The sequence below is a fragment of the Scyliorhinus torazame genome, chromosome 2 (assembly GCF_047496885.1).
Source record: "Scyliorhinus torazame isolate Kashiwa2021f chromosome 2, sScyTor2.1, whole genome shotgun sequence".
Taxonomy (NCBI): domain Eukaryota; kingdom Metazoa; phylum Chordata; class Chondrichthyes; order Carcharhiniformes; family Scyliorhinidae; genus Scyliorhinus; species Scyliorhinus torazame.
This window is the reverse complement of record NC_092708.1, coordinates 362862970-362876621: the sequence shown is the minus strand read 5'-3', so window position 1 is coordinate 362876621 and position 13652 is coordinate 362862970. Positions and strand designations below refer to the sequence as shown.

Here is a 13652-nt window from a genome sequence, read left to right as displayed (position 1 = left end):
ATTGAGGCTCTGCAGAATGTACACGCGAGTCAAATGAAGGCTGGTCAGTATTTGAACAACGTCAAAGTGCTGCAATGTAAGTTTGTTTTTTGTTTGTCAGATTAAAGATGGAGAAGCTGATCCCTGTGGCTTTGCTGCTGTTCGCTGTGATGCACAGCGGGATTGTCAGTGTTAATGGAAAACCTGCCGTACCAAATCCAAGACAACAGTCTGCATTCAAACTTGTGACTGCAAATACAAAATTTGCCTTGCATCTCTACAGACAGGTTGCCTCCCAGCCAAGCTCAGCGGGCAAGAATATTTTCTTCTCTCCAATAAGCATCTCCGCTGCACTCAGCATGCTGTCCTTGGGTGCAAGAGCGAGCACTCGTAATCAGCTTCTCCAGGGACTTGGGTACAGCAACATGTCACAGAATGATGCAGCGGAAGTGCATGAGACATTCAAATGTCTCCTGCAAACGCTAACCAGAGAAGGTAGCGAACTAAATTTAACGATTGGGAGCGCTCTGTACATACAGCAGGGGTTCGTTGTCAAACCGAAATTCATTGAGGATGCAAAGCAATTTTATAAGTCCGAGGCAATAAGTGTCAACTTCATGGAATCAGACAAGGCCAAAGAACAGATCAATGCTTTTGTGAGCAAGAAAACGGATGGTGAAATTCAAGAATTTATCAAAACCCTTGAAACGAGTACCGTGATGGTCCTTCTTAATTATGTCTTGTTCAAAGGTAAACCGTCTTTTGCAAGTTAAACACATCACTTGAGAGTATTCGGATAATGCAAAGGTGTAGTATGTTGAGTAAGACAATTTCTTAATGATGTTTTCATCCCTACTTTGGTGAGGGGGCATTGCGGGAGGGTCAGGGATTGCTGTTGGAATGGAATAACTTGAGGCTTGGTAATGTACCGGAAACTTAAGCTTTGATTAACTGGCAAAACAATGTTTTCATTTTAATTGGGTATCTAAAAGATTTATCTTGAGCAAATGAATTTGTTTTCATCACAGTTGGGTTTTGTTTTTCGATTGTTTGTTTCCAGAGTGAGACAGTTTCGCTACATATTCGCAAATCCCTCTTTATTGTGTAAGTCAAAGTTTTTCCTCAGCAATTTCTGTCACCTCTATTTTTTTGTCCCTCTATCCATTGTTCTTCTTTCTCCTTCCCTCCATCTACAGTTTCCTGTTTGATCTGCTTTTTCTCTCTTTCACTTGCGTTGTGCTCCTCCCCCTGACCTTCTGTTTCTCCTTCTACCGGTGTCTCCCTCTCTTCTGCTACTCTGCCTTTGACCATCTTCCTTTTCTCTCCTGCTCTTATCTTTCTTTACTCTCCTCTTCCCTTTTTGTTTTGTCTTTTTTTCGCTTTGGAGGCCAGACACTCAGGTCGTGGGGTTGTGGCAAGTCACTGGTTGAGAGAAAGAGAACGCAACGCCTTTTGAATTCACAGGATGACCTGAATCACAACAAGGCCAATGAATTGCTTTTGCACTGTAGCCAATCTTCCAATGCAGCAGTTGGTTTGCATGGAGGAAGGCACTTTGGACAACAGTGGGATAAATGGCCAGCTAATCTGTTTGTGAAGATGTGATTGTGGGGTAACTGCCTAATGGGGGGGGGGGGGGGGGGGGCGCAGATCAGTACATTACCAAGGGAGTGCAGAGAACAATGAGACAAGATTCAAAGTCAATAAATATAGTGGGTAAGTATAATTGTTGCAGCTTGCATTGCCATCAAAGCATGATGGAAGTATTGCAGCAGAGTGACAGCCAAGCCATGATGCAGCAAATAAGTGTAATGCTCAATAAATATCTAGAAATTGCTCAATTATTGCAGTTAGAGTTGGCCGTCACCAGTAACAAAAAATTAAGATACATATAATATTGTATTCCAAGATAGCGGGGGCGATTTTTGAGCCTGCGCAGGCCTTGTGCCGGATCGATGACACCGGCTCAAAATCCGGAATCGGAAACGCGAATCCCTCCGGCCAGATTGCAAATTCTGATTTTCAACCACCCTCGTGGCGGATAACGCGAAACACACCGCAGGAGTCTGGGAGCACGGTAGCACAGTGGTTAGCATTGTTGCTTCACAGCTCCAGGGTCCCAGGTTCGATTCCCGACTTGGGTCACTGTGCGGAGTCTGCACGTTCTCCCCATGTCTGCGTGGGTTTCCTCCCACAGTCCAAAGATGTACAGGTTGGGTGGATTGACGATGATAAATTGCCCTTGTGTCCAAAATGGTTAGGTTGGGTTACGGGGATGGGGTGGAGGTGTGGGCTTAAGTAGGGTGCTCTTTCCAAGGGCCGGTGCGGACTCGATGGGCCGAATGGCCTGCTTCTGCACTGTAAATGATTCTATAACCTCATTTAAAACATTAGCATGTCATTAGCAAGCAGTCCCCCCGGGACTTGCCCCGTTACTGAAGATTCACCAGACGCCAGTGTGATGTCACGCAAGTGCCATTTACAACAGCTTTATATAAACGTGAACCTGACAACTTCACCACCGGTGCGGGGCGATCTGGCCCCGGGGGGTGCCCCCACGGTGGCCTGGCCCGCGATCGGGGCCCACCGATCCGTGGGCGGGCCTGTGCCGTGGGGGCACTCTTTTCCTTCCGCCTTCGCCATGGTCTCCACTATGGCGGAGGCGGAAGAGGACCCCCCCCCCTCCATTGCGCATGCGCGGGGATGCCGTGAGCGGCCGCTGACGCTCCCACGCAAGCGCCGCCCGGCAAGTCAGTTTTGTGCCAGCTGGCGGGGCACCAAAGGTATCTTCCGCCAGCTGGCGGGGCGGAAATCAGTCCGGCGCGGGCCAAGCCCCTCAAGGTGAGGGCTCGGCCGCTCCAGATGCGGAAGATTCCGCACCTTTGGGGCGGCGCGATGCCGGACTTTTTGGCGCCGGTGGGCGGACATCGCGCCGATTGCGGAGAATTCCGCCCATGATTTCAACTCTGGTTTCAGTATCGTGAACTTAGGGTGGCTTGCAAACCTTACCTACCCTTTATGTCAAGGCAACCCTTGCTTTCGAATCATAGAAACCCTACAGTGTCGAATGAGGCCATTCAGCCCATCGAGTCTGCACCGACCCTTTGAAAGACCACTCTATCTAGGCCCAATCCCCCCTCTGATTCCTGAAACCCCATCCTTCAGGGGAGATTTAGCATGACCAATCCACCTAACCTCCACATCTTTGGACTGTGGGACGAAACCGGAGCACCCGGAGGAAACCCACGCAGACAGGGGGAGAATATGCAAACTCTACACAGTCACTCGGACGTAATCGAACCCCAGTTCCTGCCGCTGTGTGGCAGCAGTGCTGATCACTGTGCCACCCTCTAAAGGGGATTGAAGGCTGGCATGCAGGTAGTGCTTCCCATATGTTGGAGCTTCAGTGCTGGAGAAGACTGCATTTATCCCAGTGGATGGTGGGCCACCTTTGCTAGGTCCCTCAAGAGCTGGCACCACATGGAACAGGAAGACACCCATGGCCCTCAAGAATACCAGCACACTGAACTTCTTTGCAGGTGGTTTGTTTCAGGACAACACTGGTGGTGACCTGTGTGGTATTTCTCAGCCACCTGCACAGAAATGTATCAGGGGGGTTGCAGATGCACTTGATGTGAGGGCCCACGTGTTTATTAACTTGGACTCGGACCAGACGAGCCAGGATGCCAGGCCTATGGGCTTCGCCCACTTAGCAAGCCCCAGGTGCAGGGTGTGATAGACTGCGCCCATATGGCGCTATGGCCTCCATGGCATCATGAAGTGCCATTCATGAATTGCAAGGGATTCCACTTCCTCGATGTCCAACATGTTTGTGACCACATGACGCACATAATGCAGATGTGTGCCCTTTCCCGGGGAGCGTCCATGACAGTTACATCTTTGGATGCTCGCAGATCCCTGACATTTGAGGGAGAGCAGTGGGTGGAGGTTTGAGTCCTCGGGGACGGGGGCTACCCACTCAGGAGGTGGCTGATGATGCCGTTGCGGAGACCACAAACACCTGCGGAGACCGGCTACAACAAGACACATGCACCAACGCGAGTGCTGGTAGAACAGGTAGCCGGACTGAGCAAGATGCAGTTCCGGTCCCTGGATTGATCCGGGGAGTGAAATTCCAGTACAGCTCCCAGAGGGTGTCTTGCATAATTGTGGTCTGCTGCACTCTGCACAACTTGGCAATGCAGAGGGGAGACCAGCTGGAACAGGAAGAGTTGGTGGAGCGACACATCCACTCAGATGAGGCGGAGGAAGAGGAGGGTCGCAAGGGGCAGGGCCCACATAGGCCAACAAGCTAGAGATGTCTTCATGGCCTCTCTTTTTGGGGATGACCAGAACTAGGGTGTGAAGATCTTTCCCAGAGTGGAGAGCGTAATCTCATTGCAGTGGTGCCAGAGATAGGTGCCCAGTTCCAGGGGCTAAAGCCATTGGAGAATGATGATGACTAGAGTGATGCTCCTCTCATTCTTATCGATATGTCTGACTCCTGCCTGACAGACCGCTGAACGCGGCTTGCCAATGAACGGAGTTATCATTGGATTCAGAGATGCAGGATGAGCTCTCTCCTGCTGCAGCCCCCTCTTGAGGTCAGAGGCCCTGGTGTTTTCCTCCAACTGAGGTGAGCAGCCCCCATACACTCTGTCAGTCCATGGCATCCCCATCACTGAAGAAGAGTGGCAGAAACGAGAGGCCTTGGCATTGATGTTGGGGGGGCAGGGGGATTGGTGCCAGCAGCAGTGCATCTTTACTGTGTCATCAGTGTGGGAGGTGGGAGAGACAGCGCCCTGCCATTCTCACACTGCACCGGGAAAAAACTGAGTGTCCGTGAGGAGTTTGAGCATGACACCATGAAATTACAGTGGAGGATGTGCTAGTGACCAAATTGATGTTTAATCCAAGAGCTATATTACAATGGTGACCTATCTCAACTAGTGCCTCTGCTCACCTGTGCCCACCAGGTATCTCATTTCTTACTCTTCCTCCCCCCTCCCCTCTCCACTATACCTCGGTCCCTCGGTGCATCTCCAGGATTCGCAGCTGAGATTGAGGATATCTGCTGCCTTCCACTGTGTTGCCCGACATGACCTAACTGGGTATCCCTTTGGGGGGGGGGGGGGGGGGGCTTTGAGTGTACGGGCCTACTTTCAGACAGCACGTTTGTTGTAGTGCTACCCTCTGGGTGTGCTGGGCTGGAGGTGTGTTCCCAGGGAACGGGGGATTCAGATGGGCTGGACTCTCCTGGGTGGAGGGCCCCGGGCTGCGCTCTTGCTAATCCTCAGCCTTTCGGGTTCCCAGGTGCTCCTGTGCTCTTCCATGGGATAGAGGGCAGCTGGAGTGAGATCCAGAAGTCCTGCTGTCCACTGGCACTGACACTCATTGATTCTCACCAGAGCTTGCACCATGCCGTTGAAGCCCTGCACCATGGAGCTCATACCCTAAACCATGGACATCATGAGCTGCTTCTTGTAGTGGACATCGAGTGCACATCCCAAACCAATATCTCCACTGCGAACGCCACCCTTGCAGTGTTGGCCTTGTTGCATTGAGACGGCACCCTCTCCTCCTCAGAGGAGGCAATGGGACTCCTTCAGTCGACCTTGCCGTCCGAGGAGAGATGAGGTCATCGCTTCCTGATGCTCGCGACTCTGCCTTTGCAGTTCCAGCAGCTCTGGGATGACTGGACCCAGGGGCACGTCATCGGCCAGGGGTTCGGCAGAACCCTTGTCTCTGGAATCCCTCTCGAGTGCTGGTTCCCTGGAGCATTCCCTACCTCCGCCTGCTTTGGATCTTCAATTGGGATTTGCTCATCAGTCAGTGACCCAGAAGCCTACTTAATCCCACCGAGGTGCGGGTGACATTTTTGGCGCCTCTTCTTTGGTGACGTCCGAGAAGTCTCCCTCCGAACTGCTCATCCGTGGTCTCGAAGGGGCATGAGGATAACTAGGGCGGGTCGACTGATTGCCCTGCAAGGGAAGGGAGATGGCATCAGTGTATCATGGGGATAAATGATGGGACAATGTTTACTCACGTGAGGCTTGGAGAGTGACTGCGTGTCCTGAGGGTTCTCAGTTTTGTCTGCAGTACCCACTTCGACCACTGCACAGGCACAGTCTTGCTCCTCCCTGGCCAGCTCCGGGGCTCTTTCGTCAAAGGAGATGAGGCATCTGAGTTTGTGCATGACTCCGGGTGGCTATACTTATGCTCGAGTTTCTCCTGCAATGAGACAGATGGGCGGAGTGTAGGCGGGAGTCCTGTCAGTTCTGATCGTGATGACGTTGAGTGGGAACGGGGATGTGAGGAGCAGAGTAGATACTGGGGGAGATGGTGGGGTGGGGAAGAGGGCCTTCTTGACAGGTGTTGGCAACCCATGAGGTGGCTGAGTAAGGGTGTGCGAAAGTGCAGAGAGAGACTGAAGGTGTCAGACTTGCCCTGGCCGCACAAAGAAGGCCATTCATTCTTTTGTGGCACTGCTGCCCCGTCCTCTTCTGCGGGTGAGTTGGCGTGGACTAAGGCTGCCACTGCCTCCCAGGCAGGGGTGGTGACCTTGCTGGGTGGAGGAGGGATAGGTGGCATCCCACTTCTGCTGCACACCATCCAGGAATCTGGTCAGGGATCCCTCTGAGGAACGTGGTGCTGGTTTTGTGGCAGCCACCCCCCTCGAATGGATCTGGAACCAGCGCTGGCAGAAGTGTTTTATATGGAGCTCGCCACTGATTGCAAAAATTAAATTGCCCCAGGCTGAGCAAATCAGCAGGAGGCCACCACCAGCATGGCATGATTCACGTGGGGGAAAAAAATAGTTCTAAAGAGTCTCAATATGGGACAAGGGGGGTAGGTACATAATGGTGAGTGGGAAGCTGGAGGGGGTGCGAGAGGTACTTCTGAACATATATGCTCCGAATTGAGACGACGTGGAATTTATGAGGCTGGTGTTAGGTAAGATCCCAGACTTAGAGTCACATAACCTGATCATGGGAGGGGACTTCAACACAGTCATTGATCCGGAATTGGACCCGTCAAAATCCACGACAGGGAGGAGGCCGGCTGCGGCAAAGGAATTGAAGGGTTTTATGGAACAGATGGGGGGGCGTAGACCCATGGAGGTTTGCACGGCTGAGGACTAAGGAGTTTTCCTTTTTTTCACATGTCCACAAGGTATACTCTCGCATCGACTTTTCTATTCTGAGAAGGGCGCTAATACCGGGGGTGGTGCATACTGAGTACTCGGCAATTGCAGTGTCGGATCATGCCCCTCACTGGGTGGATCTACGGGTTTGTGTGGAGAGAGGGCAACACCCGCTGTGGAGACTAGATGTGGGGTTGCTAGCGGACGAGGCGGTCTGTGGGCGGGTTAATCAATCCATCCAGAACTAGCTGGAAACTAATGATACGGGGGAGATCTCTGCAGCGATGGTCTGGGAAGCTTTGAAGGCAGTAGTCCAAGGAGAATTAATCTCTATACAGGCCCACAGAGAAAAGGTGGAACGGGTTGAGAGGGATAGATTAGTGGAGGAGATACTCGGAGGTCCCGGACGCGGGGCTATTGAGGGAGCGGCGGAGGTTACAGGTGGCATTTGGGCTGTTGACCACAGGGAAAGTGGTGGAACAGTTGAGGAAGGCAAGGGGGGGGGGCGATCTATGAGTACGGGGAAAAGGCTGAGGTCAGGGTATTTTGAACTACACCGAGGGACGAGGCAAGGGTGCCCCCTCTCCCCGTTACTGTTTGCTCTGGCCATAGAGCCATTGGCCATGGCATTAAGAGCCTCTAGGAACTGGAAAGGGCTGGTTCGGGGTGGGGTGGAGCACCGGGTCTCTCTCTACCCAGATGACCTGCTCTTGTACATTTTGGACCCATTGGAGGGGATGCGGGAAGTAATGCGAATCTTGGGGGAATTTGGCAATTCTTCGGGGTATAAATTGAACATTGGGGTGGGGGGGGCGGAGTGAGAGAGAGAAGCGAGATATTTATGATCCAGGCAAGAGGACAGGAGAAGAGACTGGGAGAGCTGCCGCTTAGAACGGTAGGGAAGAGCTTTCAATGTCTGGGAATCCAGGTGGCCCGGAAATGGGTGGTACTACACAAGTTAAACATATCCCGGTTGGTAGAACAAATGGAAGGGGACTTTAAGAGATGGGACATGCTCCCGCGGGGAGGGTACAGACCGTGAAAATGACGGTCCTCCCCAGATTTCTGTTTGTCTTTCAGTGCCTCCCCATCTTCATCCCCAAGGCCTTTTTCAAGCGGGTGAATAAGATTATTTTGGGCTTTGTGTGGGCGAGTGAAGAAAGTGTTGCTGGAGTGCAGTCGGGGGGAGGGTGGATGGCGCTGCCGAACTTCTGCAATTATTACTGGGTGGCTATTATTGCCAAGATCAGGAAGTGGGTAGTGGGGGAGGGGCTGGCATGGGAGCGGATGGAGGCGGCGTCATGTAAGGACACCAGTCTGGGAGCATTGTTAACGGCACCTCTGCCGTTCTCGCCGGCCCGATACTCCACAAAAGGGAAAGCCTGTAATAGGTTGGAGGGCAGAAGAGATTAAATGGCAAAAGATTTCATGGTGCAAGGCCCAAAGGAGGGTAATGAGACAAAGAAACAAAAAGGTGTGGCTGGAGGAGATGCGTGCGATTGGTTAGATCCTTTATAACTGCTGTCCAAAAACAAAGTAACAGAAGTAAGAGGCGAACAATAGATAGTGAAAAAAACCAACCAACAAGGATAAAGGAAACTAAATGGTGGCAGAGATTATTGTGGTAATATGCATCACTGTAGGTACACATGGGGTTAATGTAGATCCATTAGGACTGAGTAAACACTAGAGGGAGCACCAGAGACATCATGACACACAGACATTCAACCAATAGGTCAGTAAGATGGGACACGACCAATGGGCAGTCAAGAAACACCCAGAGGTGACACTACCACAAGGGGGCTACCCATATAAAAGGACAGGGCACACATGCTCTTGCTCCTTTCCATAGGCGATAGTCCGAGACGGGGGCAGATCAGAAGCATCACACCCACCACGTGGCTTAGAGCAGACTGGTTAGTTAGACTGAGTTACTATAGCAAGATTAGCAGGACAGTCGAAGTCAAGTAATCTCAAGTCTGAACCTTCCTTTGTCAGAGTATACATCAAGGAAGCAGCTTGTGCTACATGAAGCATAACACAACAATTATGATTTGAAATTGTTGAACTCAACATGGAGTCCAGAAGATTGTAAAGTGCCCAGTAAAAAGATGAAGTGCTGTTCCTTGTGGTTGCGTCGAGCTTCAGAGCTTCATTGACCTGGAGCAGGTCAAGGACCGAGATCCGAGTGGGAGCAAAGTGGTGAATTTCAATGACTGGTGATTGGAAGTCTGGGGTCATGTTTCTGTGCTGAAGAGGGTGTTCCGCAAAGTAATCCTACAGTCTGTGTTTGCTCTCACCAGCGTAGAGGAGACCACATGTGAGCAATGAATACAGTTTAGAAGACCAAGAGGTGACTTGATTGAAAGACACATGGATGTTGAGAGGAAGTTTCCTCTTGTGGGAGAACCTGGAACCAGGGATCACTCTTTAAAAATAAAGGGTTTCCCATTTAAAATGGAGATGAGGCAATTTTCTTCCCCTCAGAAGATCATGAGTTATTGAAATTCTCTTCCTGAAAAGGCAGTGGAAGCAGTCTTCTATTTTTAAGGCAGAGGCGGATAGATTCTTGGTAAACAAGGGGGTGCTGGATTATCTGGGGTTGGTCGGGATGCAGATTTCAGGTCACCATCAGATCAGACATGATAGTATTAAATGGCAAAGCAGGTTCGAGGGGCTGAATGGCTGACTCCTGCTCCTTGTTCATATGTTTATTAAGTTGAAAGAAGTACTAATAAATTGCTCTTACACATGGAAGGAGTTTTTGGGGCCTTGCGTACTGAGGAGGTAAAAGGATTAACCCGGGCAATGCAATTGCTTGCTCTTTCATTTAATACAACCAGTGACATCCTGAAATCGGATAGATGGTAGCAGGATTAAACATTTCTCATTCTACCTCAAAATCCCCCTCCCGATTATTCTCAGCTAATATCCAGGATACTTTATCAATCGCCTTTTGACTACTTTACTCATTGTGAGCTGAATAGCCCCCGACTGCTAATTTCCCAGGTCTTACTGTAAAAAAGATTAGTGACAATATTTTCAAGAAAATATAACTGGCATCTTTCAAAATGTTACAAACAATTATTTATAACTTGAACTACGGACGGGCGGAATTTTACACCGATGAGATTTTACGGTCCCACCGAGAGGATGGATTTTTGAACAGCTTGTCGCATTTTACCTCCAGCGACTGGGCCATAAAACTCCACTGTGATTCTCAACGGTCACAAAAAGTGAAAGAGAGAGAAGTTGGATTTCACAATCCCAGGAAGGGACTTGGGGGTGGCACAGTGGTGAGCACTGCTGCCTCACAGAGCCAGAGACCCGGGTTCGATTCCGACTGCGGGTGACTGTCTGTGTGGAGTTTGCACTTTCTCCCAGTGTCTGTGTGGGTTTCCTCCGGGTGCTCCGGTTTCCTCCCACGGTCCAAAGATGTGCAGGTTAGGTGGATGGGCTGTGCTAAATTGCCCTAGGTGGGGTTACGGGGATAGGGTGGGGGCTTGAGCCGAGGTAGGGTGCTCTTTCAGAGGGTCAGTGCAGACCCGATGGGCCTAATGGTCTCCTGCACTGTAGGGATTCTATAAGTGTCAAAGCAATTCACACCCGATGAAAGAAGCATTCAGTTTTAGAATGGCTAAATGGTAGGCCCAAGTGTAGAGCATCCAACATAACTCACTTCCTTAAGGTATGGAGAGTGCTCTCGCCACAAGGCCCATGTGGAAACCATTATTCTTAAAATTCGAGGGCTTGTCATCTTCACCGATAAACAACTAAGACACTATGTTTATTAGCAGCAAAATAAATACGCCTATAGCAGCAAAATAAATACACCTATACTCCATTTTAACTAATCCTGATAGAGTAGTGTTGTTATCAAACTGTTTTTAAAAATTCTATGTTTTAAGTATTACCTAACCGATTATTAAATAATTAACAAAATAAATAAATTTGGAGTACCCAATTTATTTTTTCCAATTAAGGGGCAATTTAGTGTGGCCAATCCACCTACACTGCACATCTTTGGGTTGTGGGGGCGAAACCCACGCAAACTCGGGGGGGGGGGGGGGGAAATGTGCAAACTCCTCACTGACAGTGACCCAGGGCCGGGATCGAACCTGCATCCCCCCCCCCCCCCCCCCCCCCCCCGATTATCAAATAATTGAGAACCGGGTGCAAAAGGTTTCTCATAACTAGCTGCAGTTATTGGCTGGGTAAATCAATGAGAGGGCTGTTTGCCCATTCTCTACAACTTCTATTTTAGGTGTGGTCTCTACCCCAACCACCACACCATCCAACACAACACATACCATTAGCAGGCATCCCAAATCCCCCTTTGAGGCAATCAGGAAAACAAAACCTGTTCCCTTTGGTTCTTTGCCATATCAGTGGGAATGTAGAAGACGTCTTTACATTGTGCTTTGTTTATTTCAAGTTTATGTACATACTAGACCTGGAAATCTTGGGATGGGATCACATCTCCTGATATTGCATGTATGTAAAGGGGAAACCTGCTTCAATAGGAATAGTTTGATTTGTGTTCTGTGAACATAACTACCACTTAAAATGGGATATTCCTGTAATTGGCCATTAACTTTGCTTGACATTTCCATCGAGTTTACTTTCTTTCCCTTCTGATTGTTAACAGCCAAATCTGTGTTGACAGGAAGTGGGGAATTGTTTTACACTGACATTGCCAGAGGTTTCTATCCTTTTGCAGATTTTTGTAAGCACACTGGTTAACGTCATCGAATCTAGAGTTTGACAGGACAGAAAGAGACCTTTCGGCCCATTGTCTCTGCGCTGGCCATTAAGCACCTATCTATTCTAATTCTATTTTCCAGCACTTTTCAAGTGCTCATCTAAATGCCTCTTAAATGTTGTGAGTGTTCCCGCCTCTCCCACCTTTCAAACCGTGCGTTCCCGATTCTCACCACCCACTGGGTGAAAACATTTTTCTTTAAATCCTCTCTAAATCTCCTGTCCTTACCTTAAATCTATGCCCCCTGGTTGACCCCTCTACTAAGGGCAAAAGTTTCTTCCTATCTATGTCCGTCTTAATTTTTTACACCTTAATGAGGTCCCCCCAGCCTTACCTGCTCAAGGAAAACCATCCCAGCCTCTCTTCCTAGGATACATTTCATCCAGGTCTGGGGATTCATCCACTTTTAAATCCACGAGAACCGTCAACACCTCTCTCCCAATGCTAATCTGTTCAATTATATCCCTGCCCTTTATACCTACATCGTCCTTCTCCACACAAGCAAAATAAGCATTTAATACTTCACCTACGTGTTTTGGCTCCACACAGTGGTTGCCACTTTGGTCCCTAATGGGCCCGACTGTTTCCCTTAATATTCTTGTAGATCATCTTGGCATTTTCCTTTAATTTGTTTGCTAGTGATTTTTCATGCCTCCTCTTTGCTCTCCTAATTTCTTTTCTAAGTATCCCACGCACTTTCTCTACTCCTCCAGGCAAGCCACTGTTTTAAGCCCCCTGAATCTGCCATAAGCTTCCTTTATTTTTCTTCTCCAGTGCTGTATATCCCTTGACATTCCAGGTTCTCTGGGCTTGTTAGAAACGCCATTGGCCGTTACAGGAACATGTTGGCATCGTACTCTTACTATTTCCTTTTTGAATGACTCCCACTGTTGTGCTGTACATCTTTCTACAAGTAGCTGCGCTCAGTCCACTTTGGCCAGGTCCTGTCTTGTCCTATTAAAATCAGTCTTGCCCTAGTTCAGAATCCTTGAACTTGATTTTTCAACCACATTGTGCCTGATGCCAATCACATTGCACCAGAAGCATCGTGGAAGAGTCCCAAAACGTGGTTCGCGTGCTGGACGTAAAACTGCACGAGTCACCTGGCCCGTGACGCCCAGTACAATATGGATCACCCCCTCACTGGGCATGATCCAGAATCATATTGGCTCATTTAAATATGCGCGGATTGTTGGAGGCAGTTTCTCGGTTCCTGGGAGTCACCGGCCGAACCGGCAAGGCCTCACCCGGGCGCCGATTAGTGCTGGTCTTCACGAGTGGAGACCAGGCGTTCTGGCCATTCTGGGGGTCTCGGAGGCCATTGGAGCCCCCTGGATGGTCGGGGAAGGGCAGTGAATTGCTCTGGCACCCTCCTGGCAGTGTCGGCTTCAGGGCACAGCCCAGGTGTGAGGCTGGCAGTGCCTGGGTGCCAGGTTGGCACTGCCATGGATCAAGGCCTGAGGGTGGCCTTGAGGGGGTTGAAGGGGAGGATATGAAGGTTGGTGGGGTGAAGATGAGGTCCTGAAAGAGGAGGGCCTGAAAGGGGAGAGACCCTCAGCGACCCCACTGTGGGGACGGGCGGGGTAATGCCCATGTCTGCGGGAGATGACATTGTCCGTGGGTAGGAGTTGTGGGTGACCCTCAAGCTCACTAAGTGATTAGGGAACCCTTTCAAAATGGCGGCCCAATCTCTAAGGAGCCGGGCTGGCCGGCATGTTTAGTTCCCCACTGCTGAACTTTTCTAAATGTGGGCTTGATTAATGAGAA

The 13652-nt window shown here is 50.0% G+C and overlaps 1 protein-coding gene across 2 annotated transcripts in view; it reads left to right on the top strand.

Moving 5' to 3' along the window:
* The window catches only part of LOC140404343 (alpha-1-antiproteinase 2-like), a 31934-nt gene that overhangs the window by 11058 nt on the left and 7224 nt on the right, over nt 1–13652 (top strand). For both annotated transcript variants that reach the window (XM_072492758.1, XM_072492748.1), the window contains exon 2: nt 101–729. In XM_072492758.1, the coding sequence (XP_072348859.1) occupies nt 108–729 (622 nt within the window). In that variant the 5' untranslated portion in view covers nt 101–107. The remainder of the gene's footprint in view (nt 1–100; nt 730–13652) is intronic.